At 33.6% G+C, this 18,547-nt stretch overlaps 1 protein-coding gene across 1 annotated transcript in view; it reads right to left on the bottom strand.

Annotated features, from left to right (window-relative positions):
• Positions 1 to 3,079: 3,079 nt before the first annotated feature.
• The window catches only part of SQLE (squalene epoxidase), a 36,214-nt gene continuing 20,746 nt past the window's right edge, over positions 3,080 to 18,547 (bottom strand). Inside the window, exons 3-11 of the mRNA XM_051971080.1 lie at positions 13,650 to 13,830; positions 12,492 to 12,588; positions 11,470 to 11,583; positions 11,200 to 11,371; positions 8,214 to 8,309; positions 6,765 to 6,907; positions 6,201 to 6,297; positions 4,388 to 4,475; positions 3,080 to 3,611 (exon numbers count right to left, since the gene is read on the bottom strand). Of these exons, the coding sequence (XP_051827040.1) occupies positions 3,422 to 3,611; positions 4,388 to 4,475; positions 6,201 to 6,297; positions 6,765 to 6,907; positions 8,214 to 8,309; positions 11,200 to 11,371; positions 11,470 to 11,583; positions 12,492 to 12,588; positions 13,650 to 13,830 (1,178 nt within the window). The 3' untranslated portion in view covers positions 3,080 to 3,421. The remainder of the gene's footprint in view (positions 3,612 to 4,387; positions 4,476 to 6,200; positions 6,298 to 6,764; positions 6,908 to 8,213; positions 8,310 to 11,199; positions 11,372 to 11,469; positions 11,584 to 12,491; positions 12,589 to 13,649; positions 13,831 to 18,547) is intronic.

The raw sequence follows: 18,547 nt of genomic DNA, 5'->3' as shown, positions 1-18,547 counted from the left end.
GGGAGGACTATTAAGTAATGTAGGTTAGGGAAAGCTGAATCGGATAACTTGTTGAATAAATGAATATTTTTTGAACACTTATTATGCACCAGGAGCTATAAAAGGCACTCCAGACATGAATGCAAAAAAAGTAAAAAACAACTCCCATCTTGTCCTGCAAGTGTTTTCATTCTTGTGATATCTAGGGGACTGAATACCAGGGAAGGGAATTCAAATCTGTAGAGTCTCAGAATATCAATAGAGAGATAAGTTTTCACTTTTATTTTGAGTGAAGATTTTTATTTAACATGTTACAAATTTAAATTTTAAAAATAACCAACAAAGCTCATAAAATCTGAATTCTCTTATTTTTCTTTCTTTTTCTTCTCAGCAGCTACATTTAACAGTCCATTCAGCAGGGGCAGCACCAATTATTAGGCAGGTCTTCCAACATGGATATTATAAATGAGAATTCCATTAACACTGGACAAGGTCTTTGAAAATAAACCAGGTCAAAATGAGTCAACATTTATATCTGCTGCTTTAATGAGGGAATTTTGTCCTCCAGCACTATGACCTCAATGTCATAGTGAAGGATGGAGGCAGAGTAGCTTCAGGCAAGTTCCATTTCACAAGCTGGGCAAAGGCCGATTGTTGTTTGTAATGGTGCTAGTTTCCTAGCCCGGTGATATCTTAGTTTCCAAGGGAAGATTGAGCATCTTGCAGACAAATGAAGACAGAGCACATCCTTTCTGGTAGCATAGTGGAAACCTATTTTTATAATTGCAAAGAATCAAAAACAGAATAGGTGCCCATCAATTGGAGAATGACTGAACAAACTGTGATTAAATGAATAGTCACAGAATTTTACCATACTATAAGGAATATAAAGTGTGATGGATTCAGAGAAACAATCACAAGACTGATTAAAAACAAAACAAAACATGTGTACTACAATGGACTGATGCAGATTATGAAAAAGATTTGATCAACATATTGACTATTCTCTTAAATTTTTAAATTTGTTACCAGGGAAGGCTGGGTGGCGCAGATAGATATTCTGTAGTCAGTTGGTAATCTGAGACTGGAGTTCAAGAGAGAAATAGAGATAATAGATTTTCAAATAAAGAAGATAATTGAATTTATAAGCTGAAGGGTTTTTTCTGGCTTTTGTGCACTTGTCTCTGGGGAGGAAAGATTCCATCATAGTTGCAATCCATCAAAAGACCAGAGAATGGAAACACAATATAATAAGAGATTAAAAAATAGTCCACTAGACACAGCAATGGGTAGAAATAAGGTGGCTGTTGCAGAGCAGCTAAAAGAGAATGGTCCAACAGTCGAGATGTGGACATGGCTGGCTTGTAATCTAGAAGCTCACAGTTCAGTGACATTATCAGACTGGCAGGGGCTACCTGTTGACCCTATAGTGGGAGCAACAAGTAGCAAGATGAGAAGTGGAAAATGAAGCTGGCCCTTCATGAGAACTACATGTCAACCAAATTGGGCCATGTGCTATTTCCCAGACTGTATTCTCCATCTCTGATCTTCTTGCATTTATCTATGTCATTCTCCCTTATTTGCAATGTATAAACTATTTCCCAGACTGTATTCTCCATCCCCCATCTCCATTTATCTGTCATTCTCCCATATTTGGAAATGTATATGCTATTTTCCAGACTGTATACTCCATCTCCCATCCCCATGTATTTATCCATAACATTCTCTCATATCTGGAATATACTCCCAACTCTCTCCATCTTAAATTCAGCTCAGGTGCCTTCTCCTCCATAAAGTTTTTCCTTTTCTCTTCAATTTCCCTTGTAATATGGTTGTGTATTGCATTCCCTTCCCACCTGGGAGGCAGAAATATTTTTTCTTCATAAACTGTGCTCCTCACATTATGGATCAGAGAGAGTGCGCCATATCTAGTAAACCAGGCTTGGAGAAATGGAACAGAATGGGCTTTTCTGAGTTGTGCCATTGATAAAACATTTTCCCATCAAATTTGACTCTCTGTGATCTAACTTGGGTCTTCTTGGCAAGGCTACTGGAGTGGTTTGCCATTTCCTTCACCCACTCATAGTACAGATGAGGAAAACAAGGTACAGGCTAAGTGACTTGTCCAGGATCACATAGCTGGTGGGTGTCTGAGGTCAGATTTGAACTCGGAAAGATGAGAGTTCCAGGCTTGGTGCTCTATCCATTATACCACCTTGCTGAGAGAGCAACAAATAACGTCCATCTGGTTAAAGAGAATACTTGCTTTTCCCTCCTTTTGTTCTCACCCAAATACTGTGCTGGTCGTCCCTTGACCTTCTTTCAGGTTTAGGAATTCTGATACAGATAAGTAATGAAGCTTAAATGTGATAATGTAATACAGTGCTTGGCAAACCATATAGGAGCATGAAACTTCTGTTAATATTACTCCACCATACCTTCTAAAGATTTCTTATTTTGAACAAGGTATATCCTTTCCATTGAGAGCCATCCATAGTCATCTTGATCTATGTCTTGCCACTCAATTCAAATGAGTGAAGCTGATGACTTTGTACAGCTGTTTCACTTAAAAGCAATTCACTTGCAAGTGAAGACATTTTCCTCCTGATATTATTGATCCTCTCTGAAAACCAAATCCAAACACCTTTTCCATTGCCATATGCAAAACCATGAGTCGCCATTGTTAATTTTCAATAATAGTTCTCTTTTTAAATTAAAATCTCAAGAATACTTAATTATCCTTATTTTGAATGTAAGTATACATATGCATTTAGATCCTGAAGTATTGTACTCAAACATTTATTCAGCACCTACTATGTGCCAGGTACTGTGCTAAACACTGAAAGGACAAAAATGAAAGGTAAAAGTCAATCCTGTCCTGGAAGAGTTTATAGTCCAATGGGGTAAACAACATGTAAATAATCATGTACAAACAACAATAGACAGGATAGATTGGAAATAATCCAGAAAGATTTTTTTTTCCTACAAAAGTTTTCAAGGATCTCCAATTTTACACTATTTAGTCTATGGAAAACAATATTTTGCCAGTTTTTTTGAGACTTAGATGCAAACACCAATAAAAAGAAGCAAAAACATAAGATTTCCATCTTCATTTAGTTTATTTGCATAGTCAACATTTTTACATACTAAACATCATGGATCCCAAAAGAAAACATGTTTTCACTATCAGGGCATAAGACTGATTTGTGATTTAACAATCATTTCTCTTAGATATCTAACAGTCTTCATTTTAATCGCAAAGCAAAACATTTATTTACAACTGTTTACACACACAAGGAAAACCAAAAACAAATTAACCCCCATTTGTCCATGTGTCTGTGTTTTAGTAATGGTATAGCATTCAGCAGTACAAATCTTCCCAAAAGTCTCTTAAGGCTTGGTGAATTCCATGTATTCATTCTCCAATGGGCTTCCCTTAAGTTTAATGTAAGTATTTAATTTCTGAATAAATGAGAGGAAACAGGACACAGCAAGCTTTGTAAAAGACAGCAGCACTGCTGAAAAAGGCTCGTGGTTTTGTAATCCAGGGCTCTGACTTAAAACAAAAGTAAATAGCATACAATGCAACTGCAAAAAAATGTCCAACTAGCACCAGGGGATCAGGAGATAATCTATAAAAACAACAACAAAAATCACATATTAGAAAAGACCGAGTTGTTTAAGGTTATTTTTTAAAATTCAATAAGATATCAATTATGACTGCATCTTTTAAATTAATCAGCTATTCTTCCAATTCAAACAATTTTTAGTACTGTGCATTTTTTCTTATCTTAATAATAGGGACACGTAGTTTGTTTTGGGAAACCCAATTTTTAAAAACATTGCAATTCTTTTCCATTTAAATAATTTTTTGGTTCTCAGCTTCTGTGACTCCTGACAGTTGGATATAGGATACCCTTAAAGATAACTTTTTCTATAACAACTTTACATAAATTCAAACATATATATAAACTTTTAAATTCGTGAAAAAGGGTTAACAATTTCATTTTCCAGCCAATTTTTAAAGGAACGTATTCTTAGAATTAATTGTACTTAAAGCATTCATACTGTTTTTCATGATTCCATCCACTAGTTATAATTATTTTAAAAATACCCAATGATGATGGTAACACCACAATGGATCGTATGGATTAAACAACAGGTAATCAAAAATCGTCAAATTAGTCATAGATATTATTCAAAACCTTTACCACAACAGATATTCACAGATTTTTTTTCTCAGTGTTCTTGGACCATCTTCTAATGAAGGCATTAAGTGCAAAAAATACAGCCAAAAGGTATGATCAAGAAAACTGGACATCATGCATAATCTATGCTAATAATTAAGTCTGGTTAAACCAACCATAAAATGATTAATTTATGTGATGTTTAAATTTATACAACTTACACAGAGAGTAACCCAACTGGACCAGTAATACATTGTCCACCAAGCTTGAAGTAACAGAAACATGCTCTTCTTAACTGATGTAGCGTTTCTATAATATGATTAAAAAATTATCTTTAATCAAAACATTCATATATCAATCAACACAATAATGATATTCAAAAGCTAAAAATGAGCCATAATAACTTATTAGAATGTAATGTAATTATAATCAAGACTTGATGATAAAAAAAATTTCCTACTCACATTTTTTCTAACCCATTCTTGAAATTTTTATCCATATTATCGGCTAAGAATTTATAAAAAAGGCTTTTACCATTTGTTCATCAAAACAAATTCTCCTTCATTTCCAAGATCACTAGAATGTAACTTCTATGCAAGGATCCAATTTTTTTTTTAAAGAATTATTTGTGAGGTCGACTTTTAATCCACACAATGCTACAAGTAGAAAAATCTTAGATTTGACATGCCTTGCTGGCAACTGAGAAACTGAATAAGCACTGAGTTGTACACATACTAGTCTGCTGTGTGAACTATTTCTGAGGTAAGACAAGGTCTAAAAATATGACTTCCCCAAAAAGTAGAGACAGACTATATACTTAGATATAAGCTGGCTACTTCTACTGGAGGAGTTAAGGGGAGAAGAATAGAGATATAAAGACCCAAATGGTTTCAGAATAGAGGAAAAAAAAAATCAAGATAAGCAGAAGACTGGAAACACTTTGATTAACGCCTCATAGGAAAGCAGATAAACAGAAGAACAACTAGATCTAGGAATTTCTGGGGCTACTCAAGTTCAGAGTAATTTTAACTTGAACCTGAGAAGCAAACTTAGGTCCTAAACTGAAAAGAGCTTTACTCTTTGAAGGAGATGGGGAAAGATAGGTGAAAAAAGAAATGAGAAAAAAGACAGACAGACAGACAGATACAGAGAAAGAAAATGTGCAGCTTTAAAGTGGATTAACCTACCAAGGAAAATTGTGATCCCAAGAATAATGTCTAAAAAAGGAATCAACCATATGAGAGGATGATGGAAATTATAATTTCTGCAGGCAACTGATTAATGTTCTATTAAACCTATGCAAATTTATAATACAGAATGATTGAAATTTACCTACTCAGTCCACAGTTTTTATTCAAAGACTGCTTCTCACTACAGGTAAAATGTTTATATGATTAATGAAAAGCATTTTCTATCCTGCAGTGGACAAAGTGTGAAAAAGGTACTCCAAAAAATGGATGAAAAATGGAACCCAGAGGCTCAGATTCTGAAGGAGAAATTTCCTTTTTTCAAATTAGCAAAAACTTTTCAAGTGCTCACTATATACAAGACATTGTCTTAAGAACTGAGAATACAATTACAAAACCAAAAATAATACCTGTCTCCAAGAAGCTGACTTTTCTCTTTTTCCTTTGCTGGACAGTCACGGAGAGTTACCCAGGAAAGGGGGAACAATAACACAACACAAGGGCCATCTCTCAAGTTTGCTCTTTCAATCCAATCATAAGAGTACCATTTTGCATTAGGAGGCTTGACTTAGCCCACCATACATAAAATCTATAGAATAACAGGATTTTTCTCCATTTCCTATGTTAATCAAAGGACTGATGCTACATTTAAAGTGTATTGTGGTGGTGGTGGTGATGGGGAAAACTTTGCAGGGAGTGAAGGCTCAGTTGCCATTTCTTAGTTACATAAATTTGGACAAATCATTTAACAAAAGATCTCTATTTACACACCTGTAAAATGAGGCCTATAATAGAGCTCAAAAGCTCTTTCATTTCTAACATTTCATGATTACAATCTGTCACTTACCATCTGTGGCAGAAAATAATTCATAAAGAGCCTGAGCAAGAACATTGACAACAAATGAATGGGACTTTCTTCTTGACCGATAGAATAAACTTTGGGCCTAAAAAAGGAAAAAAAAATGGATCTTTTATTGTAAGAATGAAAAAGAAAAGTAAATTGTGATTTTCTATTTTCCCCAAACTGAAGACATGTTGTTTATCTCTGACTAATGGCGTAACAGATTTAGTCCCAATCACTTCTAGAGCTGGGTTAAGTCATTCATAATCATGGATTTACATTCTTTATTAAATGAAAGAGTTCTATACAATTAAGTATAAAATCCAATGTCTTAAAATGCAGATATCAGAGGTCTTGAAGAATTAAAACAACCAAAGCAGCACATCCCAGGTTCTACAAGTGGGGACTATATCGGTGCCTACAGTCGTTCCTGAGTAGGACATTAAGAAAATACTAATCTCTTTTATCATGAAACAGAATACACAAAACAAAGATCACAAAATGGTTCTAAAATCCTTGAAATGCCTAGAAAAGGCAAGTTCCTCTGAAGACCAGGATGAAACCACTTACCTGGAGAAGTGCTCTCTCATCATAAAGGTCAGGAATGTTTTTTAGCAGTCTCCTCCATATTTTTATGTCGTTGAAAACAACACTCATTCCCCCACCAGTAAGAGGATGTCGTATATTATAGGCATCTCCCAAAATTAAAACACCTGCCCCAAGAAACAAAGAAATGATCATCTGTAGCATCCTTTTACCATCACTATTCTGTTCATCTTTAGCAACTGCTCTTAGAAAACAGAAGAGTATAGAAGAAAAAAGTTTAAGAATTGCAAGTGAAATCTCTTTAGTCAACTTTCAAGAATTTATTACCCACATTGTTGTTTTACATTAAACATTTTATAATCTGTTATAATTCAATAACGTATTTTAGTAAATGAAAACTACAGGGAAACCTCAAATTAAGGAATACCAGAGTATTTTTGCTCATTTAAGTTTATTATGAGCCTATTTATACAATCAGACTCCTGAAGACAAGGATATGTATGTGAGAATCTATGCTTCATAATAATAGGGATTCTCAATTATAAGTTTTTAGAACTAATGATATGTTATCATTATATGTTAGGCTTTAGCCTAACTTTAGCAGTCAAAAATCTTCAACAATTCAAAGTCAATACTCTTTGAAAGAGGCCTCATAAAAATAGATTACTAAAGTAATATATCACATCCTAAAAAGAAAATAAAGTACCTCCCCACAAAATCTTTGCTCTGATAATAAACTAACAATATTGTAAGATAAGATGAAATCTTAAAAAGTTAAGTTTGATTAGAAATATCCAGAGCTGGAGAGGAAGTAGTCTGGAAAATAATGAGGTAACTAAAATAGTGTTTTAATACTTATGATAAAATCTAAATCAATCTACCTCTGGATAACTATATGAACAGAATAAAACTGAACTGAATCTAAGCTTAATTTTTCTCCTTCCACACAAGTTTTCTGAGACAAATAAGAACCCAACAGAGTAACCTAAACCTATACCTCCATTTTGTTATTAAAAGCTGAGTCTTCAGCTTATTAATATTCTTCTTCCACAGGATAAGGGACATTCACAACCACTTCTGGCCATTTCCTCTTTTCCTTCCTGCTATCTAAAATGCCACTCACTCCTGCTTCTCACTTTGTCCTAAGACAAAGCAGGAAAAGCCATAATGAAAGTAGGCAGAGTTAGCAATTAAGAAGGGGAAAAAAATAAGGAAATAGAGAAAGATGGCAGTGATAGAGAACTGCTGAAATCTATCAGGTTTTACCTCCCAATCTCTTACTCCTTATTGCTTCTTGTCCTGCAATGTCTTTACTTTAAGAATGTTTAAACTAATTTGGAGATGAATATCTGCAGTTCAATTCCACTTAATTATTAATACATATGAGTAATTTGCTAGATAAATAGACATTTAATAAGTATATCCCATTTAGTCATCTGACTATTTTCTAAAATCTGTTTTACTGAATTATACCTTTTTTGTTTAGTGGTGAAGGAGGAAGGAAACTTGCAGGCATAGATCTCAAATGATCATTCTGAATTCCCTCGAGGAAAGGTTCTTTTACATACTCTGCAATAAAAACAGACATATTTAGATCAGTTTAAGATATTTCACTTTCAAATGTTCATATTTATTATTAAATAATTCCCTAAACCATATGACAATCATAAAGTACCTTGTATAGACTTCAAAGGAAGAATTAACTATATCCACAACAAAACCACAGAATGACAACTTCAAACATATATTCAAACTGAAAAATTGACAGTGATACAGAACCTGAGAAGAACTCTTGCATTCTGAACTAATGGCATTAAAAAAAAAAGTTTCTTTTTAAAAAGATTCTTTTAAAAATTGAATCATAATTACATTCTAATGGGAAAAGACAACTCATAAAAAAAAAGCTGAATGGGGTGGGATGGGAAGTGGTCAATGATAAAGTCCAGAATGCAGCCTGTTGAGTGATGAGACACAGGTGATTTGGGCTTGTTCTTTAAATGTGAAGTTCTGTGAGAAGCCATTCAATCAAAGAGACATAGCTGGCCTGAGATTTCTGTATGAAGAGCTGGGCCAAAGAAGAAGAGGGATAGAGTATAGCCATGAGAGGAATGAGGTTTAGATAGCCTTTTCCTATTAGAATGTAAACTTCCTGAGGGCAAAGATTATCTTTATTTCTATTTTTATCATAAATTAAAGGAATACAAATACATGACTAACTTGTAAAATTATAAACCTTTTTAAGCTTCAGTTTCCTCATCTATAAAATGAAGGAGAAATCTACATAATCTTTAATGACAATATTCAGTTCTCTAATTCTGATTCAATTTTTTAAAAATTCTTTTTTGCGGAGGGGGGGTGATATATGCAATAATTCAGTTTGAGAATTATGAAAGCCAGATGATCAGAGAAAGAATAGTTCCATCCCTATAAGCTCAAGAATTTTTCCCATAACACATTAATCTTATGAAATTATAATTTCCAGCCTATGCATTCATGGTAGACCATTCTGTGGTTTATGGACAAGAAAAACTGAACTAATTGTAGAAAAATTGGGCAATTAGATAAAGATATATAAAGAAAAGACTGTTTTCAACATAAATTTGAAAATTTAATTTCAAAATTGTTTAACTGGCTGAGGACAATTTGACAGAATGAAAGTTCCTTAAGAAGAGATTATTTTACTTTGGGAGTTTTTGTTTGTTTATTTTATAATATTAAGTGCCTGGTATGGCACCTGGCCCACAGGATACTTAAAACCTTTTTAATGTCTTTTGTGAATTTTTAAAAGCCTACATAGATAATGCTATCTATAGCAACAAATCAATTTAAAAAAAAAAACTAAAACAAGCACAAACAGAAAATTAAATACAATTTTTTTGTATGAGATATGATGGTAAATATTAGAGAATCCTAGAGGCAACTAAAAATTAACTGAAACTTCAATAAAATTTAAAAATATAAAATAAACTCATATGTAGTCTGTATTTCTGTATATTATCCAAAAAATCCAGCAGAAGTGAAATGCCATTTAAAATAACTACAGAATGTGTAAAGATACTTGAGACACACAAGAACTATATGAATACAACTACAAAATCTTTTAAAGAAATATAGACTCAAATAATTGGGAAATATTAATTGCTAATGGCCTAGGCTGAGCCAACCAAAAAAATGACAATACTGCTTAATTTATTTGATGACATACCAATCACAAAATATTACTTTATAAAACTAGAAAAAAAATAAAATTCATCTGGAGGAATAAAAACTCAAAAAATCTCAAGGTAAGTAACATTAAACCATGTTGTGTCAAGCTTTAAAGAGAGTCACTATACTGGTATAACTGCAAAGAGTTTGCAAATAAAAGTCACATTACTTGAGACAGGCAGAAAAACAATAGAGAGAATCATAGACTCTATTGAGGTTTTTTTATATGTGTAAAAATTGGAAGGGTGAATTTGGCATTTCATATGATATTTCTAAAATGCAACTATCTGTGAACAGGTTAAACTAAAAGTAAAATTTTAACACAGTAATTGGAACAAGGGCAAATATCTATTAGGGATTTTAATTTTATAATAAATGGAAAACAGGCAACCTAGGTGCAAATCCCACACCTGCTCCTTAGGTACTGTTCTTCAGTTTCCTCATCTGTAAAGTTAAAGCAAGGTAATCTCTAAGCTTCTTCCTAGCCTTAAATCTTAAGAAGAATTTTTAACTTATTCACTTAATTTTTCTCTAAAGAAACCTATTTCCATGAAGTTTTAGTTTTAAAAGGTAAAGTCACTTTTAGTTTATTTGTTTATAACAATTTGTTACATGTTTAGGCATTGACAAAATTGTATTTTCTCCTGCAAAAAACCCTCAAAACTAATTACTTTAAAGCACATTTATTCAAAACTAACCATAAATCTGACCTCCATTTCCTGCTCCATAAAATTAGAGGTGTGAACTAGATGTTAGTAAAGAACACTTTTAAGTAAATATTCTGATTTTTTCCCCTACATTTCCCAAATCAAGAATTTCTGAATGAAATAGACATTACATAGGCTCAAGTTTCAACTGAGCAAACAGTACTCTAGAGAACAATGAATACTGAGCATGCCTAACGACTTTAATAAAAGTGCCAGTAATAAATCAGAGATATCCGATGAAAATGACAATTTAGTTATAATAGGACTTTCTAGAAGCACACAGAAATCATACCACAAACTTTCTTCTAATTACTTGGTTAAATTAGTTTTAAGTTACAGATTTGGACATAACAATAAAACATCTTGACCGATTTTTTCCCCCACAGTTCGGTCATGTATTTAGCATTGTTTAGATACAATTTAATTAAGAAATGGAGCCAAGGAAGTGGGGAACAATTAACCTAATATTAACAATAATTCTTTGGTTGTTTTTGGTGAGATTTTACTGTCAAACTGTAATAAAAGAAAGAAGATTCTTTTCTTACCAGGTAATTGTGGATAAATTTTCTCTATCATATAATCTCTTAAGTCTCTTGGCATTTCTCCACGAATATCAACAAGAATCCGAGTTTCATTGGATGAAATCTGGTAGATGAGAATTGGACTAGGATCTGCTAAAATGAGTTCAGCATGATTTGCTTTAAATTGTGGCACGTCCTAGGGGGAAAAAACAAAAAAAACACCAATGATCTTTTAATTCTTTTCTAAAACTTCAAAGTAGTATTAATTCTTCTCTAGTTACATTCTTACATTACCTTCATAAGGAAGCCAACAAAATGGGATTTGACAGACACTGCATTGGAGATCAGATTTTTTCTAAACTTGGAAAAAAGCCCATCTGCAACAACTGTCAATGGTGCACGGAGTTCCTATGACATAAATTAACATCTGTCAACTTAAAATGACACCAAATATACAGTAAACTTATTTTAAATTAAAATGTAAATCCCTATTATTTGTATGTATATATCTTATTTGTGATTTTCATATCTAATGATATTGTTACCAAAAAAAATTGTTTTGTCTAGCTAAAAAGATTAAGGATCTTTCTTTTCTAAATATTTACTCTATCAAACCATCTTAGAATCCAAAGGTTGAGGGCTTTCTGCAACAGAAACATTTAAACCATTCAGATCTTAAGACAAATATGAAGATCTTAAGATTATTGGAAAAAATATGTCAAGTTTTTTTTTACAAGTTATAAGGACATTTCACAATTTTTTTCTCCTCAAACTATATTAAAAAATAATTGTTTTAAATCACTGTCTATTTCATTGTTATGAAGGCATTTGACCTAAATAGATTTACTTCCTCTAATAATGGAAAGAACAACAACCTTAAGAAATCTTCCTCAGGATTATACAAGTCTTCAGAAAAAAAAAAAAAGAAGAAAAGAAAAAAAAGGAAAGAAAAGAAGACTTGGCAACAAGTACATCTAAAAAAGAAGCACAGAAAAGACTGCCCTTCCTTTAAAAAAAAAAGTCCAGTTTCCCCAACTCCTCTACCACAATCCACTTCTGATCTCAGATTCACTATCATTATAAAATCTTATTTCAAGAGCTTTTTGAGCCTCTTAATTTTAGAAGGAAAAATACAGATGATACATGATTAATATGTTTCAATTTAAAATATGTTCTTTTCTTATGGCCAGAACCCTCTAGTGCCCAGAGAATACTAAAAAAGTGACTAATAAAAATTTGAAGTGAATAACATGAGCCTTTTATTATAAAAAAGTATTTACCATCTTTTTTATGAAGAAGTATTTGATAAGCCTCACCTTTATATCTCCAGTTTCTTTATCTCTGTACTGAACTCCCACCACAACATCATCTTCCTCTAGCATTTTCATCACAACTCCTTCAATGTACTTTGTACTAAAGAAAAAACAGAAAAAGAAACAAAAACAAAAAGATTTTTACTATTTTAAAACAATGAACACTCTAAGAAACAGGTTAGTCTTGATAAATTCCTTTTCACTTTCCCATTCTAACTCACTAGAACCTGATTTTATTTATATAGAGGGCTGGAACTCTAGACATAAGAAGCAGCATAATTTATTTCATTCAACCTTCCTAAAGAAAAATATAAAAATGATGTATTTTAACTAAAACCTTTTTTAGCCTAGTAGTCTAGTTATTTAAAAATACATAATGTAGAGTGTGAAAATTAATTATGAATTTAGTTTATATGATTTTTGTCTAATATCTTATATCTTACATATTTTAAACTTTAAAATAATGATGCATAGAAACTTTTTTTTTCAGATAGCAATAAGTGCACAGAATTTGTAAGAAACCAGAGTTCAAATTATTGTTTCAACATTTACTAGTTGAATGACCATGGGTAAGTGACTTTCTCAATCTGCTTCATTATCTACAAAATGGGAATAATGATATCTATACCATCTTCCTCATAAAGATATTGGGGGGAAAAACATTAAAGTGCTATATTACTATGAACAGTACTATTGCTCAAAAGAGAATTCTCTACGTTATGCCTAGTTCTCAGTTTCCTCCCTTGCAACATGAGGAGGTTGTAATAAATAGCCTCTGAGATCCCTTTTCATATCTAGATCCATGAATCCAAGAATAGATGAAATCTCCTGAAAATTAAATTGTACTGTATTTAATGTTATATGCTTTTAATAACCTAAATGATATGCTGCTAGTTCCTAGATATTAAGAACCAAAGTTCTTTAGCACATTGGGCGGACAGTTACTCAATAGTGGATTTATTAAAAAAAAAAAAAAAACAAGAATTATGCAGGATGAAAAGGCCTAGAAGATCTGTGATTTTCACTAGCAGATCTAGTAAATTATGTTATCTGCCATAAAAATCACTTAAGAGAATTCAAAATGATGGCCAGATGTTAGTAGTAGTAGTAAGTACTAGTCTTTGTGACCGAACTTAAAAACCACTGTCGGCTACATCTTACTTGGGTTCTGCCATAGCTGCATTCCGGAGATTGGTGATGAAGCGTCCATGATGAAATGCTCGGCCACTCTGCACCTCTTTGTCTGGTGAGTGTGGAAATGGAACTTCAACTTCTTCCCTGCACCCTTGGTTGTGAATCACATAGCCATGGACCATGTGAGCATCAAGGTTTTCCACTGCATCTATGAAACAATCACATTCGACAAGTTCAGCTGTGCCTGCTCTGGGGCTACCACGCTAAGGACTCTGAGGGGTTTACAAAGAAAGTTTTAAGACATTCTCTATCCATGAAGAGTTGCACTCCACAGGGGACATGGATTATATTGCTGATGTAAAACCTACAAATACGCAAATGGATCTGCCAGTGATCTGCAAGTTTGCTTGAATCTGCCGAGGGTGGAACACGCACAGCTCTGCTCAGTCTGCAGGGCCCAGCAGTGTGCCAGAGGCCTTCCTCCCCTTCTCCTGACCTTTCAATGAAGGCAGCACTGAGATGGTCCACTCAAGCTATTTATTTGATCTTGTCATGTGACCAATGAGCTTTTCAGCATTTATATTTCTCGAATGACATTCTTTAATCCAGTTCTTTATTTCTTGGCTGTTAGGGCTACTCAAACCCACCACAAACCTGTCCACTGCCCTCTGTGGGAAACATATTTTTAATTTCTCAGAAACAGCAGTTCCCTAAGACCTACAATAAGGATAGAATGTTGCCCCTTAGAACACAGGTCTTTGTTTTTGGAAGAAGTCTGGGCTCAGAAAGAATGTCACCAACTACTGAGGGGGATGTAGCCCTCTTCTTGGTATGTCAAGGCCTAACTCACTGACCATTTTTATACATTTTATACATAAAAATGGCCCAGTGGACAGAGGGCAGAGCCTGGAGTTATGACGTGTTGTGATACAGGAGCCACCTGCCAGTGGCTGTTGGAGGTCCAACTCAGACCTGTAGAATGGATCTCTTCATGTGAGCGGATGATGATGATGATGATACAAGGAAACTGAGAGGCAGTTGCTGTTCTCTGACCTCTCTCTCCTCTTCCCTCTTGCCTCCAATTTATTTCATTCCCAATCCACAAGGAACATTGGTGTCAGTAAAGGCCGATTTGCAACTCCTTCAGATGTTATGATTCACAGCAGTGGGGACTCTCTGATAAATGACCTGCCCTTTCACTTAGGCATGGTCCTTAACAAAGAGGTACCTTCTCCTGCCCAGTTCAAATCTAGCCTCAAGACACCTGTGTGACCCTGGGCAAGTCATTTACCCCCATTTGCCTCAGTTTCCTCATTTGTAAAATGAGGTGGAGGAGGAAAAGGCAAACTACTCTAGTATCTCTGCCAAGAAAACACCAAAGAGTCAGACACAATTGAAAGACAACAAAAGCTAAGTTCTAAAAATGATCCATCTAATTACACTGTCATAATCTGGGGAATAGTTAGGCTGAACTCTTGTGAATGGGTATTGAGCTCTTCTAGGAAACTGCGATGTTCTAAGGGCCGATGTAACCAGAATGATGTCAGGAGCTTCTTGAGAAACTCATCACCTACAAAATTCTCTTCAACTTAAAAGACTCTATACAGGATCTCCTCTGTCACTGCAATATTGGTTTATCTCAGTCAATTAATAAACATTTATTAAGCACAAATTATGTGCCAGAATTAGGCTAGGCTTCGAAGATACTAAAATGAAGTGAAAACAGTCCCTGCCCTTGAAAACCTTTCATTCTAATGAAGAAGAAAATACACACATTTTGTATAAGTAAATACAACACATTGCAGAAGTAAATACAAACACTTATACTAAATAGATGTGTGGTATGGAGGGGATAAAAAGGAGGTCTTTTAATTTAATGCCTTTTTTGATCCTTAGGACAAGGTCAAATAAGATATTCTTTGTTATACCTTTCAAATAAATTTCAATAACATTGCTATGGGAGGCACCTGGTTTGGAAAAAACGGCAATTTGCCCTACTGAATTCAGAATCCTTTTAATAATTAACAACCATAGTAGGATCTTGTATCCCCTACATCTTTCAGTCAATTTATTTAATAATAAAAATGAGGTCTTCTCTAGATAATTGTGTGAAAAATCCTCTCTTCTCTACCAATACTTTCACTGTCAATGCCCTTGATGCATATGCAGATAATTCTCAAAAAAATTTTAAATGGATGGGGAAATGGTATTTAATGTTAGCAATTAATGTTTTTTTCAGTCATCTTTTTTGGAAATTAATAAGGCTCGAGATTTTTTTTCTAGGACTACAGCATCTTCTTCTCCCTTTAGATATTTATAAATCAATTCTCAATACCTTTAATTATGTCCCCTCCAATAAAAATCTATTCTGTGTACAGTTGGCCTCATTCAGCTTCCCCCCCCCCTCATCATTTTTAGTGCCCTTTCTAGCAGATTTCTAAGCACATTTGGAACTTGATGATGATGAAAAGAACTTTATTATAAAAAATCTTTGCAAATCTTTTCCTTCTTTTTTCTTCTAAATTTCATTCTTCAATGAACAATCATTTTTTAGGATGACACTCATTTAAGTCTCTTGTCAAGGTCTCTTTACATTTGTTTTACTCTTCTGGATAGTTCTATATCTTTGAAACACATACATATTTATCACTAGTGATGCCTTTGTGAGCTTGTTCCACAAATTTAAAGTGCTTTTTAGTTTGTTTTTGTTAAGATGATTTTCATTGGTTAAACTTATATATGAAAGTGGTCTCTGAATATGTCCTTTCCTTCTACCCGGTACTGAACTTTCATGTTCATTTTGGTCAGAATTGAGTTGTTTCATTGGCAATTTTTTTCTCATTAATATTCTAAATGTTAAAAGACACTAGAATAATTCTGATCTTTGCTCTAAAAAGTACAGTGGACTCACGAACAACTCATATAAGAGGTAGTTTACTGCCTATTAAAACATAATCACTTTCAATTTTTGTGTATTATTCAATAAATATCCCGTCTTTCAATGTCTATTTTTTTTTTTTAAGAGAAAGGAGTCATAATCCTAAGCATGAGGTTTCTCTGTAACCAACCCACAGATCTTTGCCTTTTTATTCCTAAGCAAAAAATAATTTCTGTCCTCCAGGAGCTCACAAACTAAAATAAGAAACAACATACAAACAACTATGAACAAACAAACTATATATAAACAAGATAACCAAGAAAACAGTCAGTAAAGGGGGAAGACAGAAAGGTTTCCTGTGGAACATAGGATTTTAGCTGGGACTTGAATATTGATTCATAATCTGAAATTATTTTCAAGACAGTCTTTAAAAACACACCCTAACTTTTCATAAAATGTTTTTGTTGCTTTTGGACATACGATAAAATTAATTCCAGCAATCCAGAATTATAGAATCTAAATTTAAAGCAGGGGTGTGGGGAACTTTTTTTTGCCAATGGCCATTTAGATATTTAAAATATCTTTAGTAGGCCATACAAAAGTATCAACTTAAAGCAGTGGGAAGTGGTTGTCCCTTGTGATAGCCTCAATAGTGTCTGACCAAGTGATTTTGCAGGTATTTCACCCTTTGGGCCAGATAGGTCTCTACCCTTTAAACTTTTAAGAAAATTTCAGCAGTCATTCTACACGGGAAACCTGTAAACCATCCTTCTTTTTTCTCTCTCTCTCTTTTTTTTTTTGGCCTTGGATACTTAATTTTATTTTATTTTATGATAACTTTATATTGACAGAAGCCATGCTAGGGTAATTTTTTTTACAACATTATCCCTTGCACTCGCTTTTGTTCCAATTTTTCCCCTCCTTCCCTCCACTCCCTCCCCTAGATGGCAAGCAGTCCTATATATTAAACCATCCTTCTATTTAGCGTCAACATCCATTTGTTTATTTCACACAGCAAGAACTCTATGAAATCAAGACTGATTTAGGTTTATTTTAGATTTAATATTAGGTTACATTTAGAGTATCAGCAACCAAGTTTGAGTTAATGGATTATCTAAAAACTATGATTCTTAGCTGCCTCTGCTCTCTTTTTAAAAATGGTGCCATTGTCACTGCAGAAGTAGAAGGTGTGAAAATCGTTTTGTATTCTTTATTTCATGGTCAAAGAACTTATCATCAAATGGCCAGCCTAGTGAGGATAAGCCTCTCTGTACTTAGTGTAAGAAATTCTGGCAGAACTGCATTTATTAAGTGACAAGTAAAGAATAAACAATGATGGAATACACACACACAATGTATTACAGAATGAAAGTAATATCCCAACTTTTAAAAAAAAGTTAAATTAGTAGCATAGAAATCACTGCTACTATTTTTTTGAACAAATTTACTCAACAGAAGATCATAGGTCATTTAACTTCACATTGCTTCTCTTTCCAATATAACATGTGCTTTTTCTGATACCTTAAAACCTTTAATGATTTTAGGTTTCTTTGTGCTTAAGTAGCAGATTTGCTGAGACCAGCAATGTTCTACACGAGGCAAATACATCTGACTCCTGAAGCACCAAAATACCAGTTTAAAATCAGGTAGAAGCAGAAAACAAACAATATGAGTTCTCCATAAACAAAATCAAATTTAAGGGCCTTATCTTCTAATTTTAAACATACAAGATAAATTCTTTCTACACAAAAGGACACCGAAAATTGCAAAATTGAACAGATAAATAAAATTGCTCTCCTTAAACCTCACTGGATCTATGGATAATTTTTATGACCAAGACTTAAATCTTGCAGCAGAAATCTGACACTTTCTGCTTTTAATCTGACCCCCAGGATTAACCCCTTTTCTGCTCTACTCTCTTACCTGCAAGATTATTGTTCTTTTATGATACCTGCAGCTAATTTTCCTAGTAAATAGGAGGAAACGACAAAATTCCTATACTTAAGAATTAAACAGATTTAGGTTTGAAATTGGCCTCTATTACTGC

This window comes from Antechinus flavipes, chromosome 1 (assembly GCF_016432865.1).
Source record: "Antechinus flavipes isolate AdamAnt ecotype Samford, QLD, Australia chromosome 1, AdamAnt_v2, whole genome shotgun sequence".
Classification (NCBI taxonomy): domain Eukaryota; kingdom Metazoa; phylum Chordata; class Mammalia; order Dasyuromorphia; family Dasyuridae; genus Antechinus; species Antechinus flavipes.
This window is presented reverse-complemented; position numbering and strand designations above follow the sequence as displayed.